Raw genomic sequence first — 24918 nt, forward strand, 5'->3', positions numbered from 1 at the left:
ATGACAACATTAGAGCACAAACAATTGATAATTTTGAGTCTTAGAGAGGAAACCAGCTACATTTTTCCATTAGTAGCAAGGGATATTTTATGCACCATCCCACAGACAGGTTAGCACATACCACGGTCGTGGTGCACTTGCTGGAACAAGAAATAGTCCAGTGGGGCGTAGACCGTTTTAAATGGATGAACGTGAAATTATATGCAACTTCAGTTTTGTATAGGGATTGGGAGCTTTTTTCTGCTCCCTTAAGATACAGCTCAAATATTGTCCTGCTATTTCACTGTTTGATGAATTATTGAAGATTAAATGTAGAAAATATATTTTTTAGTATTTATTCATCGTTATTGTAAATGCCGTCAACACTAACAGTTGTCAACACCGCATCACCTCTTACTATAAGAATTACTGTCTCACAGTATTCGTCAATTTGACATTTGTAAGAATATTCACTATAGGAATTACATAAATTCATAGACTGGATCATTGGAGTTATTCAAGGAGACAATATAAATCAAAATCTCCCCTTAAAAACCACTAGTCGCTACAAACGAGAGACCATATCAAGAAAGACCATGGGAAAACCTCAAAAACGTTCACTTTCACCAATTACGTATCGGCGGCATTCTTTGCAACACACAGAAAATGGTTTGTAGGATTTTGGTTCACTTTGTTTGATTTTTCTCCAAATATGTAAGAATTTTCGATGACCCACCATCTGTTACGGTGTTGACCAGCTATCGGACCCGGTTCCTGAAAAACAAAGTTGGTAAAAAAATAATAAATCCTTTGTTGAGATCTCTGCTTGAACTTGGAACTTGAATTACATTCATCTGACCCCAGAGATAAGACATGACTGTAATAAAGCATCTTACTTTAAAAACATTATTTTCACAAAGGTACCATTATGCAAAGTGACACATTCTGGGAGAGTGGCCCAAATACATTGGTCTGGACTCCCGACTGATTCCCTGCAGTGTCAAACATCTAAGACTTGCGCTGGAGATTTTAATTTCAGATTTGGTGATGTTCCCTTTTGGAAGAAATACAGACTGATGTCTGGTCTACTGGTTTTTATGATACACCAGAAGAGCGTTCCTGAACAGGCTTTCTGCCAAAAATTAATTTAAGGGTATGTAACACAAACAAACAAAAAACCTGACCATAAATGCCCTTACTAGGTGGACCTGGTCTTGAAAACCCTGTTGAATAACTGTAATCGTGGATCAACCAAATCTTTTGATGACTTACTGAGGATAGATTAGGGAAACAGGATCCTGTCTTTAGGCTTTAAAGGGATATACCCTAGTTTTTAAACACTAACGCATATTTTTGACTGTTGTAACCGTTTTTCATAACTGAAATCATACTTTACTTAAGATTTTATTGTTTAGATTATCAATTCCGTACATTCGAAATGTTATTTGTCATCCTGGTGTTTTTAATGTCACAAAATGCATTTCTCATATTTTTAAAAACGCACGTGCGTCTGAGAAGTAACACTTATGGAGTCAAGTTTTAGTCTATTTTTAGAGGGTATTTCACCATTTTAAAGTCACAGACTCATGTTTCGCTCTATTTTAACTTTATTCAAATGTGTTATAGGTTTGTAGATTAAATTAACTTAGTGTTAATTTTCACGGGTTGAAACTAGGGTATGTCCCTTTAATTTGTTTGTTGTTGGTTTTTATTTTTATTTTGTTTCATTTTATGTTTTGTTTTGTTGTTGTTTTTCCTCATAAAAAAAAAAAAAAAAAAAAAAAAAAAAAAAGAGAGAATGTAAACAGTAGATAGATTGATTACATGCATGAACTTAGTGAGTGCTACAGGCACGTTAATTCGTATGCCGATTCCATGTAGGTTGAACATGCGCATACACAAAGCTGGCCTATAATATGCCCATTCCTTCTCTTTCCTAATGTACATATCCGTGATGTCTGGTCTGAAAAATATTGATCATAGTCTAATAAAACATACAGCGGGCGCCTGGATTCTGCGATTATTGCCCGCGTTGGCCATTCCTCGCTAGAAAGCCGGCTTCGATTGAAGACTCTATGCCAATGAATAATAGAAAGAAAAAAAAGCCCAGTACAACTAGCGGTTCTATCATTGATTGTCGATTCCAGGGAGGGAAAGCAGTGTTGGGGTATTAGTCAAATTGGCATCGCAGCGCCTGACTTTTTAAAACGGCACACAAATTGATAGTTGCAAAGACCGATAACAGCACGTTCGTACATTGCTGAAGCGATCCACGATTCAAAATAAATTAGCTCATACCAGCAGACGTAAGTGGCAAGCTGTAATGTATTTTTGGATGCAAACATCATCCACGTTGCAATGGTTTTTAAATAAGTACGCAATGCATTCGTTTTTAACCAATACACGGACTGCCTGGTCCATTGGCCGATTCCTAATACAGCTAAGACGAATAAAATGATTGATTACACGTGTAGGATTTTCTGGGATTTACTGATGGTGGTTTTTCATTATCACCAAGATGTACTTTGGTGCCTGTTGACGTCTGCTCTTCATTCAGTGATTTAGCTCAGTCGGTTGAGTGCTCGCTTGAGGTGCTTGCGTCGCAGGATCGAACCACCTCGGTGGATTCATTCAGCTGATTCGGTTTTCTCGTTCCAACCAGTGCACCACAGCTGGACAAAGGCCGTGGTATGTGCTTTCCTGTCTGTGGGAAAGTGCATATAAAAGATCCCTTGCTGCATTAGGAAAAATATAGCGGGTTTCCTCCGATGACTACCGAGTCAGAATTACCAAATGTTTGACATCTAATAGCCGAATATTAATAAGTCACTGTGCTCCAATGGTGTCGTTAAACAAAGCAAACAAACAAACTTCTTCATCCAGTGACAGATCTTCATGGCATGGCAAATGGGGATCACGGTAACTTTACTGACAAGCGTAAAAACATGTTTTAATGTGAATACCCTTTAATAAAAAAAATACTGGAAAAACCCAATATATTTTGTCCCGTTAAAGGTGATACATAATAGTTACAAGTGCAATATTTTGTTATTTTAACACTTATTTGTAATAAATAACTACAAATTAATCGATTTTAATCACAATTTATGCATAATTATCAGAATGAGGAATATCGAAATTGTAGTATGCTTATATTCCGTGTTGCATTAAGTACTACATTCCTATGTTACTTCATCGTAACAAATTTATTTGATTAATTAATCATCAGCTATTGGATGTCAAACATTTGGTAATTCTGACACGTAGTCATCAGATGAACCTGCTACAGTTTTCTTAATGCAGCAAGGGATCTTTTATATGCACTTTCCCACAGACAGGAAAACACATACCACGGCCTTTGACCAGTTGTGGTGCACTGGTTGGATCGTAACAAATCGTCGAATCCACCAAATCTGGCAAGTCCACTGGATAAGGCACTCACAGCCAGTTGAGTTGCACGAGAGCGCCAAATTTGTCGGCAACATCCATCTGGCATAACATTACAGAGCATCCGTTGGTCGTTCACAAAAGACGTTCTTTTTTTTTTACTAGTAAATTAAATTATATATATACTAGTATATATCGAGCAACAAAAGAAATGAGAATATTTCTTTAAATTATTCAGGTTGAATCTCATTAAAATTAGCAATGTCAGCTTGTGAACATAGGCTCGGTTTTGACAGTCTATTACCGAGTTAATTGTATCCTAAAAGAAACATATTAAAGGGACATTCCTGAGTTTGCTGCAATTTTAAAGATGTTATCGACTAACAGTCAGAGACTTTGTGATGACTGTAATTGCATATCAAATATATTTTTTCTGCATAAATATTAGTGGCTGTATATTTAACGTGTTTCTGATCGTTCTAATATTTGTAGGCCAACTAGGATAAATTTCATTTTATTTCCTAAAAAAAGATTATTTTTTTCGTACGTAATAATTATTTGAAGACAAAATCTAGTTTGGGCTTCTTACAAATATTAAGACGACCAGAAACACATTGAATATACACACTGATATTCTAAATCAGAAAATATATTTAATATGTAAGTTTAATCGTAGAAATATTTTATTAGTCGGAAACATCTTACAATGCAGCAAACTCGGGAAAGTCCCTTTAATACATTAAAATATTTGCGTTTCTTTCGTTGTTCAGTATATTCAGTCCCAATTTGTTATGTGTATAATACTTACATTTCAAAGTAAACGTTGATGAGTAATTTGCCGGGAAGCCGCCATTATGCAATTTCGAGATAGCGCCATTAATTTGATTTAAAGAGTGTGCAGTAAACGTTTTCAACTGGTTGTTTTACCTCTGGGACATAGGCTGAAACTTTTGACATTTACACTGACATAAATGTGAGCACATACGCTTCGATCGTAGCAATTTGGACTGCTGTGCTAAAGGTTATATGCAGCAAGTGCATATATATCTGTGTACTTATGTATGTATGTGTGTGTGTGGGTGGGGTAGGTACGCACGTGCCTCAGTAAGTGATATCTTTTTTATGCATTTTCCCCATGGGCGGGATCTGGCTCAGTCGGTAGAGCGATCGCTTGAGGTGCTCGCGTCATAGGATCGACCCACCTTAGTGGACCTATTATTTGACTGTTGGTTTTTTTCTCCAAAGGCCGTGGCATGTGCTGTCCTGTCAATGATAAGTGAATATAAAAGATACCTGGCTGCTGATGTAGCAGTTTTTCTCTAAAACTTCGTAATAAAAATTACCAAATGTTTGCTATTCAATAGGCAATGTGGTGTTTTTGAACACAATAAATTTAACTATTTAACCTCCCCCCATAGACAAACAATACAGTGGCATAAGAGAGTCTAAGAAAGGCAAGGCCAAAATGGAGACATGAGAGCTAGAAGAAATTGTCCTAACATGTGATGAAAATGGTAACCAAAAGTTAAAGTTTGTTTTCTTTAACGACACCACTAGAACACATTGATTAAATTGATCATCGGCTATTGGATGTCAAACATTTGGTAATTTTGACACATAGTCATCACCGGAAACCCGCTACATTTTTTCCATTAGCAGCAAGAAATCTTTTCTATGCACTTTCCCACAGACAGGAAAGCACATGCCACGGCCTTTAACCAGTTGTGTGCACTGGTTGGAATGAGAAAAATCCCAATCAGTTGAATGGATCCACCAAGGTGGTTCGATCCTGCAATGCAAGCATCTCAGACGAGCACTCAACCCACTGAGTTAAATCCCACCCCCAAATGGAAAAAGAAGGAAATGTTTTATTTAACGACGCACTCAACACATTTTATTTACGGTTATATGGCGTCAGACATATGGTTAAGGACCACACAGATTTTGAGAGGAAACCCGCTGTCGCCACTACATGGGCTACTCTTCCGATTAGCATCAAGGGATCTTTTATTTGCGCTTCCCACAGGCAGGATAGCACAAACCATGGCCTTTGTTGAACCAGTTATGGATCACTGGTCAGTGCAAGTGGTTTACACCTACCCAATGAGCCTTGCGGAGCACTCACTCAGGGTTTGGAGTCGGTATCTGGATTAAAAATCCCATGCCTCGACTGGGATCCGAACCCAGTACCTATCAGCCTGTAGACCGATGGCCTGTCACGACGCCACCAAGGCCGGTCCCACCAAATGGTAACCGAGGAATAGAACAAATGAGGAACTGTGACTACATCACTACTGTCCAAGGTCATGACATTGCAACTATGCATATTTAACTGAATAATAAAATTCCAAAGACAAAATAATTTGACCTATGAAGATTTTATTCTGTGTTCATTCTGATTTAACTTCAGTTTAAAACAAAAACAATAAAAAATGTATAAAAGAATAGAGAAATAAATAATGTTTATATTTGTCCTAAATACAGAACAACAAAATTCCAGAACAAATTAACATATGTACCGGTTGATGCATATTAAATATTTAGATAAGACAGATATTAGTAACATGTTATCTGTAATGGTGATAATGATATTAAAATGAACAAAAACGTTTTAAGTAATGTAAAAACAAGACAAACATACATATGTACACACAGCATGTATGCACACATAGAAAAATACACTCTATCTAATGCCAGCACTCTTACAATTCAATTCTCGTATATAACCCATTAGTTGTTAATCTGAATGCATCCGTGGTAAGTCAGGAGTTGGTAAAATTACAATGCAACCGTCAAATTGGCCAACATTCTGGTGGTAGTTAGTAGTCTGACCCTAGCATAAAGCAGCATTTGTTTCCTATGAAATGTATCTAAACCAGATCAGGCCACATTCATAGTCTACGTCACATCACGTTTAGGTCAAAACCATGAATTGTGCTTATTGAGAGAAGAAACCTGCTGTTGCCACTTCATGGGCTACTCTTTTCAATTAGCAGCAAGGGATCTTTTATATGCACCATCCCACCGACAGGGTAGTACATACCACAGCCTTGGATATGCTGGAACAAGAAATAGCCCAATGGGCCCACCATCAGGGATCGATCCCAGACTGACCGTGCATTGAGCGAGCGCTTTACCACTGGGCTACGTCCCGCTCCCGTTTGTAATGGGGTCACTAATTTACATTCTTGAGACTAAACTTAAATTTTATATGAAGGGGTCCTACTCGCATATACAGCATGTACACCAAACATTGTTTTTGGCCACACAACCAAGTCAGAGTACTTTGTATGAATATACTGCATTTGAGATGGCTCAAGATGAAAGAATGACTTCAGCCCTGATGACAGACATCTGTGTATATCATAGGCAAGCCACAAATATGACTGATTAACACCATGAAAAAGAAATACTGAATTGTCAGAATAAGTAACGAAGCCCATGCAAATCACATCATAAACACATTTATATGGACCTCGTGACTATTTTCCTTTCTATTTACATGGTCATGAATCATTATGATGTAATATTTCCAATCATATTGTGTACACATTTCTAGTAGGGGAGGGGGATGAAATGTACATTTAGCAGTAAAAAATTAATTTGTTTTGTTACAAAATAGACCCTAATACAATTTATGATAGTGAAAACATTCATGGGGAGTATACATAAAGTGCATATTTCCATTATATATTGAAAAATAACACAGTTCTATCACATGAATCATAATATCACAGGGTGGGAGCCTGCTAGGGTTATACATTGGACAAGTACATCACTGGCCAAAAACATATATGTCAATCCTTATGAAGTACATCAGGATTTTAATTTAGTTATTTATAGCACCTAAAATTTCATTCAGTGCTGATTTTGTGTTGTAGTACAGTGGAGACTAAAATCTTTACAAATATTAGACAATAAATAAAATTTAACAAAAATTACATTATAATGCAAGGCAAATTTAATAGAGCTACATGTATTTTAAACAATCAAAATATGTTTCTCAATCTAGTTTTCAATTGTATTCAAATTATTTTTTAAAATCTGTATTGACCCAGAAAATCACACATGCAGGTAATTTTAGGATTTATTATATTTTTTAATTTGTGGTTAACTTTGTTCATTATGTATCCAATTAAAAAAAAAAATTAAGCTCCTTTATAAACAAATTAACAAAAAGACCCAAAAAACTAAAACAAAACAAAATAACAAAAAAACACCAAAAAACCCAGGAACACAGATATCTGTATTCTACGCAAAGAATTTACAAAATAAAATGAATCTCATAATCATATTGAAAACATTACTTCAGTGAAAACATTAACAATGAACAGTTAAAAGGCAAATAGTTTGTTAAATTTCTGAGACAAATTTTAAAATAATTTTTAAAATTCCAAGCCATATTTGTAAAAATCTAAAAATATTATTTTAAAAAAGAATTCTGGTAAAAAATGTGTTAAATAAAATTTTAAAACTACATCTTTTTTAGTTTACTGGGCCAACAAATTTTCCGTATTTATAACCAGCATTTTGATTGTGTCGACCAAGACACAGACAGCCTACAATAAGAGCGAGGATAAGAACAACTAAAGCCAAGCCGCCGATGACATAAAAGGCATAATCGGGAGGTGATTTCGTCTTGTGATGGTGATGATGGATGGTGCTACGATGGTGCGCAGGATGTGGCATTGTTCCTCTCCAGAAAATACATCGATCGAAATCATTAAAATCAAGATTAACTATTGCACAGTACTGAATATAATAACAGTTAGTGTCACATGTCTCTTGCACGCCGTGACTGACACTGTTGTACTTGAAGTACAGTTCGAATGTTGGACTGCTGCGATGAAATGTTTTAGTAACTTTATTTAATGATTGTGCGCTAATGTCTGGAATGCTGTAAGCTTTAGTCGCGTGATATTCGACCTCCCATACAGGTTTCTTTTCTAAATTAGCCTTGGTGAGGTTGAGAAAGTACTGCACATAGTCGAGGACTTGTCCGGTGTTTCGGTTGTAGTAGTACAGTCGAAGTGCAGGGTTGTTGGAGCCAGTCCCGGGTAGCGAGCTCTTCCAGGGGGTAACAGCCGGACTCAGGTATAAAGCATTGATTGGATATCCTGAAAATAAGAATATTTGATATGGGTTATTTATTACCAATATGGTTAAAAATATCTTGGTACATATCAAAGTGATATGTCCCATAGGAATGCCAAGTGGGACGTAACCATTCGACGTCATCGATCGGCACACTACAACATCAAATGAATGTTAACCAAATGAGTTGAGTGATATAAATTAAGATTGATAATGGGTAATAAATAGGATATTAAACTTGCTACTATTTCATATCATGTTTATGTCTCGAGTGAAATAATTTTCAGTTGTCTCTCGCTAAAGCTTGTGACAGCTGAAAATTATTTCACGAGGGACAAACATGATACAAAATGGAAGCTTGTTTAATATCCTATAAATATGAACCATATGAACCTTACTAAAGAACATACTTCAAGAAAATATAACTAGTATAAATTACAAAGCAAACTGAAACTAAAGGGTCATTCACCATTGTCAATATTTTCATAAGGATACAAAGAATACTCACTTTTGTTAATCCCCCTCCCTCCTCTTATGCATCATGTATGGTTTGTGCACTCATAAAAATGCAAATAACTATGAACATCTCCTAGCATCTAAAACTTGTCTTTTTTTCACTTAAAAGTTTTCAGTACGGTAATTAAAGTAAGCAAATAATAATTTAAAAAATTAAATGGTGAAATGGATTATAGCAAGCGAACACTTTTATAAGAATGAAAGAAATAGCTTTAAAATTAATTATTATATTAATAGTATAAATTCCATTCCACCCCACCCACTAAAATTTGCAAGGATAAGCCAGCAAACAACTGCATTTAAAATGGGTATCTGATATACTTCCTCTTAGATCAAAGTATGTTTATTTTTTAACATTTGACAACAATAAACAAACCAGTTTTATTATAGAGAATTCTGAAAATTATAAAAATTCAAATATAAGAGAACCTTAAACAAATCCGTCCTTTTACACAGAATTCTGGATGTATTTTAAAATTAAAATATAAGAGAACAAACAAACCAGTTTTATTATAGAGAATTCTGAAAGTTTTAAAAATTCAAATATAAGAGAACCTTAAACAAACAGGGTTTTTTACATAGAATTCTGAAAGTATTTTAAAATTCAAATCGACATATATGAAAACTATAAACAAACCAGTTTTATTGTAGAGAATTCTGAAGCTGTCTGTGTGTCCATGTCCATAGAACTGAGCCAGGATGACGTCGCTGTAACGTCGCAGAATGTCCAGGTACGGCTGATTGTATTCGGGATAAAACCACTTTATCTTCAGGCTGGTTCTCTCAAACGCACCAGGTGGAATGTGGGATATGATATATACCTACACGTAAATAAATAACAGAAAATATTTCATGAAATGGCATATTCATGTTTAAACTAAATTGGCCTAATATGAGCCTATATTAAATAGTCTTTATAAGGAATGTGAAACTAATTATTCCCCTTTAAAATCAGAAATGTAAATACAGACACATATTAAACAAATGAACAATGTTATTCATTAAGAAACATATTTATTACCCATATGGTTAAAAATATCTTGGGACATATCAAAGTGATACGTTCAACTAGAATACCAAATGGGACGCAACTCTTCAACGTCATCGATTGGCGCACTACAACCTTACAGGAACATCAACAATAAACGAGATGAGTGATAGAAATTAAGATTGATTCTGGGTAATAAATAGGATATTAAACTCACTACTATTAAGTTCCATGTTCATGTCCCTTGTGAAATAATTTTCAGCGTCACTAGCTAAAGCTCGTAACAACTAAAAATCATTTCACTCGGGACATAAACATGAAACAAAACGGAAGCTCGTTTAATATCCTATAAATATTCTACTGTGAAAAACAATAATTGCAACAAACTGTTTTAAAGCTAATATAAAACTTTTTGTTTCAATTATGGAGTTGTATTGTTACAAACAGTATATATTTTCCATTTTGAGTGAGATAAGGGAGATAACTCACTACATATTTAGACAACAACAAACTGTTTTAAAGCTAGTATAAAACTTTTTGTTTCAATTATGGAGTTGTATTGTTATAAACAGTATATATTTTCCATTTTGAGTGAGATAAGGGAGATAACTCACTACACATTTTGACAACAACAAACATGACCACATACTTTTAGTCCCTTGCTTTTGGCATCTTCCAGCTGCTTTATGAGCCAGGCAAACTGGTTGGATGGATCTTTGTGACCTTGCACTAATGGATTCTTTGAATACAAGAGGTTTGTATTCAGTCCAATTACCCTGATGCCAGTCACAACAGTCGAAACATAAAATCCACCTGAAACAGATCTACAAACTTCAACAATAACACCATGTATTACACTTTTAATAAGAACTAGCCATGACAAAAAATTTAGGAGAGTAATTAATTGCTCCCCTAACTTAGATTATGGTAAGTCATTTAAGATATAACCAAACTGATGCCATATAAATTCACTTGCTAAGCGGAGCTAAAAATTACACTGCTTAAACTAGTCTCAGGGGAGTGATGAAAAATGAGCGATAGCTCCACTTAATTGACAGTCTATTTTAATCTTTTTTTTAACATAAATTGAAAGTTATTATTTCATAGACAGTCACAAAGATGGAAACTAGTGTTAGGAATAGGTTGTTATTTCATAATCGATCATATATTAACACATGTATTTGTCACGGAACATGCTCTTAAATTTGTTTCGCCTGTGGCGATTTTAATTGTGTTAGAGGGCCGTGTGCAGTTTATTGCCCATAGTCCAGATGGGCAACTTGTTACGTAAGACTTCTGCGCGACCGTCCTCGATCGGTACGCCTAATACACACCCTCAGCCAGGTGCGGAGGCCATGTGGCTAGTAGTTACGTAATATCTCCGGTAGTGCTGTTTATGGCCAGGAGATTGCTCGCGGTTGGCGACAGCCAGACTGACGATCAGAGAGAAATATACCGACTCTAGTAGATGTAGAATATGAGATGATACGTGAGGTACCGCCTTGTACCCCCAGGCAAAATCCTGATTTATAATAAATAGCTAGTGTTTTAGAGATATCGAGGAGAATGAATAGGAAGGCTCCGAGGGAACGTTAGTCCGTTTGGACTTTGGTAAATATCATTTCTGCTCTGTGTATAACCTTGATGTGATTGATGTGACTTTAAATATTTTAATACTGTATTATACCAATATTCTTTAGACAGTGTCTTCGGTCATCTGACGAAGTAAATCGTAGACTTTTTGTTCTAACATTATACGAGTATTTGGTAATATAAAGCTTAGCCAGTCATCCTAGCGGACCTAGGTACACTGTAGGTTATTGTCTTTATTGTGATAAGTATTAATTCTGTGTTACAAGATTACTGAAAGAGTAGTTAAGGGTTAATTAAAAATTAACCCGTTAGGAATAGAGCTGTAATTCCTTTATTAATTAAGTTCCCCTGCAAGCGTTTCTAAATTATCACACGTTACTGAACGAGTAGTAAGGGTTAATTAAAAATTAACCAGTTAGGAATGGTGTTGTAATTCCTTTATTAATTAACTTCTCCAGGAAGCGTTTCTCAATTATCACACGTGTGGGTGTGGTGTAACGGTGAAGTGATTCGCATATTGTGTAACTAGACACCTAGAGATTAACTAATTAAGTGATCAGTTCTGGGTTGTTATTATTGTTGTTATTAATTAACTACTACGGCTGTACATTTGTCAGCGTAGATTAATACAGATTCCAAAGTGTATTGTGTTTTGTTGTGTTTCTAGTGAGCTAAACGTGCTATAATAATATATACTTTATATAAGATCGTATCTCTGATCATACCTAGAGACGAGCCATACTAGGGTTTAACAGCCTGTTACAGAGAGATCTAATAGATATACAGTTAGGAGAGATATTTTGATAATCGTGTTTTACTCAGTTACGGGAATTATAGAATCCCCGTGACAGTATTCATCATCCAAACCATCGAAATTATAAGAGTTAACACTTCCATGACAATTGATTATGGATTTCCTAACTGATCATCACATCAGTATAACTCAATTAATCAATTAAAATTCAATTATAACTGATCACTGGGACACTACTACTACTACAATCATATTCATTCTTATTCAAATAGAAGTTTATTTTTTAAATGCTATAATACCATACAATAATCTGACAGTTTGCACAGGTAGCCTGGAAGGAAATAAATCGTGATCGAGTTATGGTTTAGTTTAGACTTCAGCTGGTAGCAAATAGTCTTGATCATACAAGGCATTAGTTATAAGTAGGTGTCAAAACAACGGGCAGTGTTTTTGAATGTCATAAATGACTACGAATAGATAAACCATGATCCAAATGGCAATTTCATGACCCGTATGAACCCTGTATATCTGACCAGTGAATTACTCTGCTATGTTAAACAAATCATGCCTCTGGGTAATATATTCCTTTGTTTCACTGAATCATATTGCGCAACTGTCACCTGATGGTGAGCAAATAACAGTTTCAGCAACTCGTGGCAGTAGAGAGCGCACACATGAAAGGGTGGAATTTCAGACACCGATAACTTAAACGTCTTGTTGATTGTGGAGTGACTGGACAAAATATTTGGTAGCTCAGCAGACTACAGGGGTTAGACAACACTTAGTCCGAGTGAGAAATCGGGAGCCAAAATATCCTGGGCTACCGCTAAGGTCGAGCCTTGGTATTTCTGGAATTTTTAAATTAAAATCTCAAAATATACTTTTTATTGGATTAGTTTTAAAATAAACATGCTCATATCAAATAAAATATTGTTAACTGTACTTATACAATAAACATATGTTAAGTGCAGAATGTCATTTAACAAGAGTACCACCCATCATTTAACAAATTGAAAAGAAAATATTCCAGTCAAATTATAACAGACTTCAATTTTCTTGACCATTTAAAAAAAAAGGGAATGTCAAAGACAGTAATAATTTAATCATGTATGTAATGGAGTGAACTGAAAGCCAATATTATTTTAAACCAGCAGATTTGCATGACCATACCGTAATATAGCATCATTTTCTAATGCAAAATACAAGCATAACTGCAATTTTAATAAATTCCTGTGTTATTGCCATCAACTGTTAACATCAACTGCGGTTATTCAACATACAAATCTGTTTCCATATTTATAACTCATTGCAAAGCCAGTGGAATAGGAAGCAGGAAATGTTTTATTTAACAACACACTCAACACATTTCATTTACTGTTATATGGCGTCGGACATATGGTAAAGGACCACACAGATATTGAGGAAGGCAAACCCGCTGTCGCCACTTCATGGACTATTCTTTTCATATGCAACATCCCATAGATAGGATAACACATACCAAGGCCTTTGATGTACCAGTTGTGGTGCACTGGCTGGAGCGAGAAATAGCCCAATGGGCCTACTAACAGGGATCGATCCCAAAGCGACCATGCATCAAGCGAACTGGGCTACGTCTTGCCCGTCAGTAGAATAGCGTCCCACTTCTCAGTGTTACAATTAAAAATAATACAATAATTTTCATGTCACCTGGACGATCGAAGATCAAAGATTAATGTGTGACTGTAACAAAAATAATGTAGATAATTTAATCTAAATATACTCGAGACTGCAATTAAGGTTCATTATCTATGCATGTATACCTTTCATGAATTGTTCCTGTTCAGATTTTCCAAGAAACTGCTTCCAGCCAGACATAGAAATAATCTTTTCATAGTAGTTTGAGCCAATGGGCATGTTGTTGGATGGATAAGGGTCGTGGTTGCCAAGGACAGGAAAGACCGAGACGTTTGGAAATGCTGAGTGAATCAAGTTGCTGACATTACGTATAGTCAGATACACCTTCAACAAACTCGATTGGTTATCACTGACATGTGACATAGAATCTCTGAAAAATAAGAAATATAGATGGTTTTATATTCATTTTTTATTGTCCATACACTTCATTATAATTGGTGTTATACAAGGACATAATGTTTTTTTAAATATTTGTTTTTAAACTATTTTTAAAAGATTTTTGTCGAATATATTGAGGGATCACAACCACAACTGGTTATAGGTCTCCTCTAAAAAAAGGACAATAGTCCAATAGTTAGCTTTTTTTTTTTTTTTTTTTTAATAGTTAATTTTGAAGAACATGCATAGTTGCCTAGTATCAGGGCTTCTAGATTATGGTAGCCCCACTCCCATGGCTAGTGATATTCAATGTTGGGCTAGTAAATAACTACTGCTGCCATGCCCGACGGCTAGTGAAAAAAAAGTTGCAGTTAAGTCTATTTTGTAAATACAAATATCCTGCCCGCACCCCAACCCCTAATGCTAGTGTTTATTTAAGCTCTAGCTCCCTCTTTAGGTAACATATCTGATTATTACTATTATTTAGTAAAATTGTATTAACTTAAAGTAAAATAGGGCTAGTGAAATTTTAATTGTGGCTAATAAAAAAATAAAATTAATCACAGATGGCTAGTGAATTTTATAAAAATTCTAGAAGCCCTGCTAGTATTCATTCTTACAGTTATTCACCTCATTGCGTTCACTAGATATTCTGGGTTTTTTTACAAAAAGCCTCCTACTTTAAAAGACAAATGAACCATCAGACATGAAAACCTATAACTTAGCGTAATGTCAGAAATCAACTAAACAGAGTTCGACATCATTTACTTTCATTTGATGTTGTAAAAGTGACACCATCAATGCTGTATTTTTACAAGATATAATTATAATAAGAGCAGTAATACCCAAGATTTAGTTTCTTGAGGTTAGTACCTGTTATATATTTTTCCCAAATTGTTAGTTTTTTCCTACGACAACTCAAATAATAAATGCCCTGTCAGGGAACATTTTGTTTTTAAAATTTTGAATAGCGACAGTTGGTGATCAGTTGAAAATTGAGTAGTAACTACTGTTTATCGTTTTCATAGTTATCATAGGAACGACTTTGGGAGTAGGGTGGGTATTGACGGATCAGGTACAAACTCTATATCAGATTTTGGTTACAACGGCAAACATTAATATGTTAAAAAAAAAAGACTCACAAGTGCCTCCCCCACCCCGGTTCCTACAGGCCTGATTTTAGAATCGTGTAGCAAAATCTCCGAAATTTGAATAGCAAATTGCCATGCTATAATAAACAAAATGTTCCCAGCCTATGAAGTATGTTTGACGTTTTACAACAATAAAATTCTACCCAGTCCACAAAATAAAATCTGGTTTAGCGTTGATTGCTTTCATTCCATCTATAGCCGTAGTAACAAGTGTCCATGGCGAGTCACACTTGTAGTTTCCAAACAAGCCAACAGATCGGGTTGAATTTGTGGTTTTGCTTTGATGACACAACTTCCCAGGGTTACCGAAACGGCTGTAGTTGAAATCATAGTGTATGTCTGTAATCTGCCAAAACACACCTGAAAATTAAAAGAATGTTTTTTTTTTAAAGTTATATAAAATTGGTTTAATGACACCACTAGAGAAACATTGATTAGGCTAATCAGGGTTCCAAATAGAGGCTTGTGAAAAGTGAAAAGCAATCCATTTTCTATACCTAGCAGGTGAAGGAAGGAAATGTTTTATTTAACAACGCACTCAACACATTTTATTTACGGTTATATGGCATCAGACATATGGTTAAGGACCACACAGATATTGAGAGAAGGACACCCTCTGTCACCACGTCATGGGCTACTCTTTTCGATTAGCAGCAAGGGATCTTTTATATGCACCATCCCACAGACAGGATAGTACATAACATGGCTTTTGTTATACCAGTTGTGGAGCACTGGCTGGAACGAGAAATAGCCCAATGGGTCCACCAACGGGGATCGATCCTAGACCGACCGCGCATCAAACGTAGTGCTTTACCACTGGGCTACATCCCGCCCCTAGCAGGTGAAATGCAAATTCACCAGCTAAAACCTCCAAAACAAATGGCAGGTAATCTTTTAAGAACTCCATAAACAAACCTCCACATAGTCATTGGTATCGGAGATCAAGCGCCGAAGAGGGCGCTGGATTGGCCATGCCTCAAACAGCCTTACCAAGAGTGGCATTCTGATGGACCCCTCCTGGAAAAAGGAAACGAGGAAGACCGAAAGAAACATGGAGGAGGACAGAAGAGAAGGAAATTTGAAAGGGTAGTCTGATCTGGGGGCTGCTGGAGAAGCTAGCAAAAGACAGGCAGCCGTGGCGATCTCTGTTTACAGCCTTATGTGCTTCTTAGCACGAAGGGGATTAAGTAAGTAAGTAAGTAATTTTTAAGAGAGAAATGTATGTACAATTAACTCATCTGCTATTTCGCTTATGATTCTGTTATATTTTAATTCATAATACTCTAAAATATATCTATCATAAACCCTCCCCTCACCACTTGCTGTTAATTAAATCGTGGCTATTGGATGTCAAATATTTGATAATTCTGACATGTAGTCTTTCAGAAAACCCGCTATATTTTTCCATTAGCAGCAAGGAATCTTTTATATGCACTTTTCCACTGACAGGACTGCACATACCACAATTTTTGTTATTAAGTCAGTTGAGGGAGAACTGGTTGAGATGGTAAAAAAGATACAATATCACCTTTCCATCTTACGACATCATACTAAAGCAAAATATAAATGCATCTACAGTTTTTATAAATGGAAATGTTTTATTTAATGATGCACTCAACACATTTTATTTACGGTTATATGGTGTCGGACATATGGTTATGGACCACACAGATATTGAGAGAGGAAACCCGCTGTCGCCACTTCATGGGCTACTCTTTTCGATTAGCAGCAAGGGATCTTTTATATGCATCATCCCACACAGAATAACACATACCACGGCCTTTGATATACCAGTCGTGGTATACTGGCTGCAGCGAGAAATAGCCCCATGGGCCCACTGACGGGGGTCGATCCCAGACCGACCGCGCATCAAACAAATGCTTTACCATTGGGCTACGTCTCACCGTTGTAAATAATCATCATATCGTCGCGTGAGAGCTAAAAGTTTGTAAGTGGCAGATACGACCTAAAACGTCTTTTTCGCATATTCGGAATCGCCATCCCCGATTACATATTGTCACAAAAAATTGTAGCTTTGTCCCTAATTCCATCGCCGCTTATGGTCATAAGTGAATCACAGATACCAATTTGCACGAAAATAGACGTAACTGACACATACGACTTTCCTCTGATTTGCTTGCTGTCCATTATGTGAACACGACTGGTCATATGTGGTAGATACACCCTTTTTAAATACAGTTTGTTAAATAATTATGTCTGACATAGGTCGTATGTGCCAAATACAACACATATGTATTCTTTGTTATTGGTCTGTGATAAAAATTACAAACACGAAGTACAATAGAGCATAAATTATGTCAATATTTTTATGTGCTTGAATCCTAAAAATAATATGACTTTTGTCGCTGTGAGAACCCGGTCTATTTAAGAAAAACATTTGGTACTGCATGTAACGAACCATTTGGCAACAGACAAAAAAAGTGTCTGTATATATAAATAGGAACTGCAGTAACATTTTATGTGCACCATAATTATAATAATAAACATGTTTTGGTGAATTTTCTTGAAAAACAAATATCTATTTTGAAATGTTTTTAATTGAAGCAAAGTTTCCAACATGTAATTTGTATCTGTAGATACAATTTTAATTCATAATAATGATGTATGTGGCATATACGACCAAAGTGCAAGCATAATCACACTGATTTTGGATGTACATGTATTTAATTATATGTTACTGTGAGCAAGTTCCAGCTTTCAGCTGCCTTTGAATATCTATATGATTGCCCTAATGTAGGCATTATGGATTAACAATATTGCACATACAAACGTCATTATAAGTTATCCAGGACAAAGTACAGTAACAAAAGACAGTGTAATCAGACGTAAGGTTAAAAGGCGAATAAAGTGAATGTGGCCTCAACATAAACGATAGCAAGATCTATGAACTTTGATTAACTATACAGTTAACAAATATTTGCAACAGAATATCCCCCCCCCCCCCCCCCCCCCCCGATCCTATCGGAGGCCGAACTCGGATAGGCGTGTTCCCAACCCTAGTGGTATATGGACTATGGACACGTTAAACCAGTTACTAAGCTACATGACAGCTAAACAACAGAATGTTGAACGTGAACATGACACAAAACACACACCAAAGCTTTAGCACAACATAGCACGTACACCAGAAGGTGAACATGACATAGCACAAACACCAGGACATGAACATAACATAGCTTACACAACAGGACCTGAACATGATATATTACATACACAACAGAACTTGGCACATCAATGACAAGACCTGAACATAACATAGCAAAAAGCTGAACATGAGAAAATAAGTAATTATGACTCATAGTCATCAGAGGAAAATCGCTACATTTTTCCTAATGCAGAAAGGTATCTTTTATATGCACTTCCCAACAGACAGCACATACCACGGCCTTTATCCAGTCACTTGCGACAGAACTTGAACATGACAGCAGTCACAACAGAACCTGAACATAACAGAGAACTCACAACAAAACCTGAACATGACGTGGCACCACACAACAGAACCTGAATGTGACATAGTACACACAACAGAACCTGAAGAAAGTAAAGTTTGTTTTATTTAACGACCCCACTAGAGCACCCAGATTTTTTTTATCTTATCATCAGCTATTGGACGTCAAACATATGGTCATTCTGACAGGCTTTTTTAGAGGAAACCCGCTGTCACCACATAGGTTACTCTTTTACGACAGGCAGCAAGGGATCTTTTATTTGCACTTCCCACAGACAGGATAGCACAAACCATGGCCTTTGTTGAACCAGTTATGGATCACTGGTCAGTGCAAGTGGTTTACACCTACCCATTGAGCCTTGCAGAGCACTCACTCAGGGTTTGGAGTCGGTATCTGGATTAAAAATCCCATGCCTCGACTGGGATCCGAACCCAGTACCTACCAGCCTGTAGACCGATGGCCTAATCATGATGCCACCGAGGCCGGTCAGAACCTGAAGAAGAACATGACAGAACACACATACAACATACCATGATCATGACATAGCACACACAAGAGAACTTGAACATGACATATCACTCACAACAGACACAGAAAATAATTTAGCACACACAACAGAAACCGGAGGATTGATCATTTAACACTCAATAAAACACGGAGAAATCACTGCACATAACATAGTCTGGAGATATCACTGAACACACATCATACATAACCTGGAGAGATCTCTGAACACAGTAAAACCTGAAGAGATACACTGAACACAATAGAACCTGGAGAGATCACAGGTCACCGAACACACAATAGAACCTAGAGAGATCACTGAACACACAACAGAACCTGGAGAGATCACCGGACACATAACGGAACCTGGAGAGATCACTGAACACAAAATATAACTTGGAGAGATCACTGGACACACCGGAGAGATCACCAACTACACAACAAAACCAGGAGTGTGCACTGAACACACAACAAAACCCAGAGAGTACACCCAACGCACAGCAGAAGCTGTAGGGTTTTCTGTTCACTCAATATAACCTGGAGAGAATCCTGCATATTCAACAGGTGGACATGGTATAGTGTTCACTACTTCTGGATTTGATATTCAGTACACACCCTCATTGGAAATGTAAACCCTATATCCTTTGAATGAGCTTCACTTGAACCTGGTGTATCCCAAACCAATAAGCTGCTAAACATAGTTTCTTCATTAAAGGATACCATTTTCAGTTTGCTTAACTATTCTGGTTTGTCTGTTGCACTAGCTGATAAACCAGGCAGAGATGTCATAAATAGCAGGCATCCGGCGATTTTTCGCCGGCTATTGAATCAATTGTCGCCGGGTATCGAACTTCCAATAAACAATGCTTGTCGACTTTTTGTTGATTAATGGCCGCCTATAATTTGATTTTCACCTGCTATTTTTATTTTTAATGACATCACTGCCAGGTATTCTTGAAATAACTGAAGTACACCCTGAGGCAGCAGAACCAGGAACTATTTGCAAAAGCACTCTCATGGCGCAAAGAACATGGAAATAACACTGCACACAATATGACATCAGCTTTTCTGATGACTCATCAGGAATGAATACATGCCTAGAAAAAGAGGTTTTGTATGGACAAGTCGTCTGATTCTGATGCACCATCATCAAACAATGAACATGGAGCACTACCACCACAGTGTTTCTGCCAGATAGAAATTTTTGGGTATGGTTCTATGGAACTGAATGCAACCACAGTCAACAGAGATATGGGGGGTCCTCCCTCAGAAAGAAAATGGGTTAAGTTTGGGTTAGGATTAAGAAAATCAGTAATTACTTTTGTCAAAAAGTTAACTTAAAAGAACAATTCTGCAAAAATATTTGGGTATGGTAACATACCCATTTAACCCTCTGGCAGAAACCCTGCACCAGATAAGGTCAAACAAAATCAGGGGTGGGTCAAAGAAAACAAGGATTTCACAAGTCAGAGTAGTTTTTTTCACATTATTATTTTGTTCATTTGGTGATTTTATTTATCGTATTATTATTAACAAACGTAAAATAACTTTTTTCACATAATATTTTGTTTAAGCGGTGATTTTATTAATACGTACTTCTACTTGTATTCCTTTTTGAATGTTTGCTTCTAAATATTTTCTATCTACAAGTTTTCTCCTTTTTAAAAATAAATATGTGATTTGCAAAACTGAAATGTTTTAGAAGTGATGGTTCTTTCAGAATAAATATTTAAATTTACTTGATATACTGTTGGTCGTAAATGACGCATTTAATTTAATCATGAATAATTGTCGTAACAACAACTATTTAAGCAAATAACTAAAACACCTAATATGCTATAAATACCGCAAATATACAAAGAAATTGTAAATATGTTCAGCTTTCATTGTCATTAAAACAAATTCGACATCTTAACTACTGATCAAGAAAAACAGTTTTCCTTCATTATCTCGGCTTTTTAAAAATTAATTTTGATGTACTTACGTCCTTCTGGCTCTCACGTAACGATATATCTGCCTTTATCACTATACGTTCATGCCACACACACATTATTTACCATTTTAAAGAAAATCCATTATAGCATTAAATCTGAACAACAAAGCAGTTAACATATTCAAAATCATATACCTGTACAAGACAGAGTGAAAAGGACAAGACGGCTCCCGTGAATCACTGTCAGGTGTTTCATATATAGCCTATAGGACTGCCACTCCCCCAGTATACATCCTTGAGTGGAGGTACATAGACTGAACCATGTGCATGCATGAACTACTCTGCTAACTAGACCCCCTGCCACTTAATATTTATTTTAATTTACCGAATATCGAAGATCAGACAAAAGACAATAGAATCTGTTACACTACATGTACTTTATTACATAGAGTTGTAGTTTAGTTTTTTGATATTAGCGATTAATATTTTATGTACTTTATTTTTGCTGGTCAACCAGACTATGTTTTTATTAGGTATTCATATATGAACATGGAAATAAAGTTATTGTATTGTATTGTATCGTATTGCATGCCAGTTATTTTGCCATGTTATTTATTGCATGAGTTTATAATGTGTAAGAATATTATACCATGAGACCACATAGTGGTTAAGAGGACTGTGGTATAAATCTTATGCATTATAAACTCATGCAATAAATAACATGGCAAAACAACTGACATGTAGTTCTGTATTTATTGCCTACAACCTTTGTATTATTATGATTAACAGAAGTTTAATTAAATAACACAACTTAATTCATCTGGAAAGTTGGTTGAATTTTATGAAATTTATGGAATTCCGAGCGTCCTGACTAGGAACATCATGTCATTCCTGGCTAGGGACATGACATCATTTGGGTGAACACATACCATGTATATGAGATTTTGCATCATACATATGCTCAATAAAATATTTTTTTACTGCACAGCTAGAACTGTCTTTATTACTATAGTAATCTGCCTCGGTGGCGTCGTGGTTAGGCCATCGGTCTACAGGCTGGTAGGTAATGGGTTCAGATCCCAGTCGAGGCATGGGATTTTTAATCCAGATACCGACTCCAAACCCTGAGTGAGTGCTCCGCAAGGCTCAGTGGGTAGGTGTAAACCACTTGCACCGACCAGTGATCCATAACTGGTTCAACAAAGGCCATGGTTTGTGCTATCCTGCCTGTGGGAAGCGCAAATAAAAGATCCCTTGCTGCTAATCGGAAAGAGTAGTCCATGTAGTGGCGACAGCGGGTTTCCTCTCAAAATCTGTGTGGTCCTTAACCATATGTCTGATGCCACATAACCATAAATAAAATGTGTTGAATGCATCGTTAAATAAAACATTTCTTTCTTTCTTTTCTTTATTACTATAGTAAGATTAAATGGGTATGTAATAAATGTATATTCCACAAAATGTGACATCTTAATCTTATATTGAATACTTACCTATTAAATGACCTAGACTAGCTATTGCAAACCAAGGACATGAGAGAATTGTGTCAGAGAGAGAAAAACAACATTCTCTAAGTTGAACGTGTCATACCGTATTTCACCTTTTGTATTATTTGTGATTTAAAAAAAAAAGAAAAAAAGTTTGATTTGTTTAGCACATTCATTTATTAATCATCGGTTTGTGGATGTTAAACATATGGCCATTTTGACAGTCATAGAGAGGAAACCAGCTACATTTTGTCATTAGTAGCAAGGGATCTTTTATATGCACCATCCCACAGACAGAATAGCACATACCACAATCTTTGATATACCAGTCATGGTGCACTGGCTGGAACGAGAAATAACCCAATGGGCCCACCGACGGAGGTTGATCCTAGATCAACCATGCATCAGGCAAGCGCTTTACCACTGGGCTACGTCCCGTCCCCGTGATTTAAAAAGTAACCACATAAATTTTTATTATCTTTGCATAAACGACTTTAAACGACTTTAAAAATTGTAATATGCTTCCACTTGTTCTTTTACCATAGTTTGACACCCAATAGCCGATGTAGTTTTCATGCTGGGGTGTCGTTAAACATTCAATCATTCATTCATTCCACTTGTCATAAACAGTAGCTTCCAAAAAAATCCACAACTGAAAATATAAATGGGGGCAGGATCTAGCTCAGTTGTTAAGAGTGCTCGCCTGATGTACTCGTGTCAATGACTCATGGGATTAAATCATCTCAGTGGACCCAATCTCTGATTGTTTTCTCCCATCCCAACCAGTGCATCACGACTGGGATATATCAAAGGTCAAGATATGTACTGTCCTATATGCGGGAAACTGCATATAAAATATCCTTTGGTATCCTACTAATGGAATATGTAGCATGTTTCCTCTCTAAGACTATGTTAGAAATACCAAATTAATGTTTGACATCCAATTTGCCGATAATTAATGCTCTAGTGATGTCATTAAACAACACAAATTTTTACCTAAAAATATATTTAGCACATCCACTGAAATATCCCCACTCCCACGATGTGATTCAAACTGTTAACTTGTCAATCAGTCTTATTAGATTTATATTATTATTATTATTATTTTTTTTTATTATAAACAGTAGTAAATTAATAAGTTTATTATTATTTCAAGGTGTAATTTTAACTTTATATTTCTCAACAAAACTTTTGAAGTTTTAGTCAATATGTAACTTTGAGACTTCCCTTTCAATGATATAATTATTCAAGTTTGTTTTTTATTTGTTATTTATTTATGTATTTTTATTTATTATTTTTATCTACTCCAGTTTAAAGCAAAATAGGCTACTGTTTTAAGAGAATAAATTATAGGTGCCTTCAATAATTTATAGGTGCCTTCAATAATTTATAATTTATAGGTGCCTTCAATAATTTATAGGCTATTTAAGTTCTAATCTTAGCCTACTTAGTAGAAGTGTAAGTTACTAAGAACAAATGTCGACTTAGTTCACCAAGGTAAACATCTATGGTCCGTTTTTTTACATTTTGACATTTATTGGACCCGCAATAAACATCACAATAATAAATATCGTGCCGGAGACGTTTATCTTGATGAACTAATGTCGACTATGCACCTGTGTTTTACCTGTATTGGGATTTGACGTGGGGGACGCATCAGTAATAAAACTGATCGATACTAGAATAAAAAGATAATATAACTTGCACATTTTTACCCCCTCTACTTCCTTGTTCCTTTTTGTTTTTGTTTTTTTTGTACAAAGTAAACCATCGGATATGTTCGTAACCATACCGTTTCGTACCATACCGGTTCGTACCCAAAAGCATACCAGTTCGTACCCAAAGGCATACCAGTTCGTAACCAGAGGAACATCGGCATACCAGTTCGTACCCGCATTTGTACATGTTATTTAATGAAAAACAAAACAACAAAAATCCAAGCCAACTGCATTTTAATAATTAGCGATTAGAAATTGTCACGAAGAATCATGTCAAGCGAAGTCAGCTTAT

The 24918-nt window shown here is 36.0% G+C and overlaps 1 protein-coding gene across 3 annotated transcripts; it reads right to left on the minus strand.

Moving 5' to 3' along the window:
* Positions 1 to 5725: 5725 nt before the first annotated feature.
* Positions 5726 to 24655, minus strand: LOC121375565 (acid sphingomyelinase-like phosphodiesterase 3b). 3 transcript variants are annotated; one of them, XM_041503077.1, is made up of 6 exons: positions 24536 to 24655; positions 15658 to 15874; positions 14111 to 14355; positions 10614 to 10777; positions 9614 to 9797; positions 5726 to 8483 (listed from the first exon to the last, which is right to left on the minus strand). In XM_041503077.1, the coding sequence occupies exons 1-6, from the start codon at positions 24615 to 24617 to the stop codon at positions 7852 to 7854; spliced, it is 1524 nt and encodes a 507-aa protein (XP_041359011.1). In that variant the 5' UTR covers positions 24618 to 24655; the 3' UTR covers positions 5726 to 7851. The 3 variants fall into 3 exon arrangements, with proteins under 3 accessions (XP_041359011.1, XP_041359012.1, XP_041359013.1); XM_041503078.1 differs by lacking the exon at positions 24536 to 24655 and adding an exon at positions 21617 to 21803; XM_041503079.1 differs by lacking the exon at positions 15658 to 15874 and having other exon boundaries at positions 24536 to 24632.
* Positions 24656 to 24918: the final 263 nt, after the last annotated feature.

Source organism: Gigantopelta aegis, chromosome 6, assembly GCF_016097555.1.
Source record: "Gigantopelta aegis isolate Gae_Host chromosome 6, Gae_host_genome, whole genome shotgun sequence".
NCBI classification, from domain to species: Eukaryota; Metazoa; Mollusca; class Gastropoda; order Neomphalida; family Peltospiridae; genus Gigantopelta; species Gigantopelta aegis.

Excerpts from the sequence above, each read along its gene's own strand:
- LOC121375565 (XM_041503077.1), bottom strand. The coding sequence starts at position 24,617 with ATGTGCAAGTTATATTATCTTTTTATTCTAGTATCGATCAGTTTTATT. Across the intron at positions 10,778-14,110 it reads ACAGGAACAATTCATGAAAG|GTGGATTTTATGTTTCGACT; the intron begins GTATACATGCAT and ends GATCTGTTTCAG. Across the intron at positions 8,484-9,613 it reads AATTCTCTACAATAAAACTG|GATATCCAATCAATGCTTTA; the intron begins GTTTGTTTATAG and ends TCTTATTTTCAG.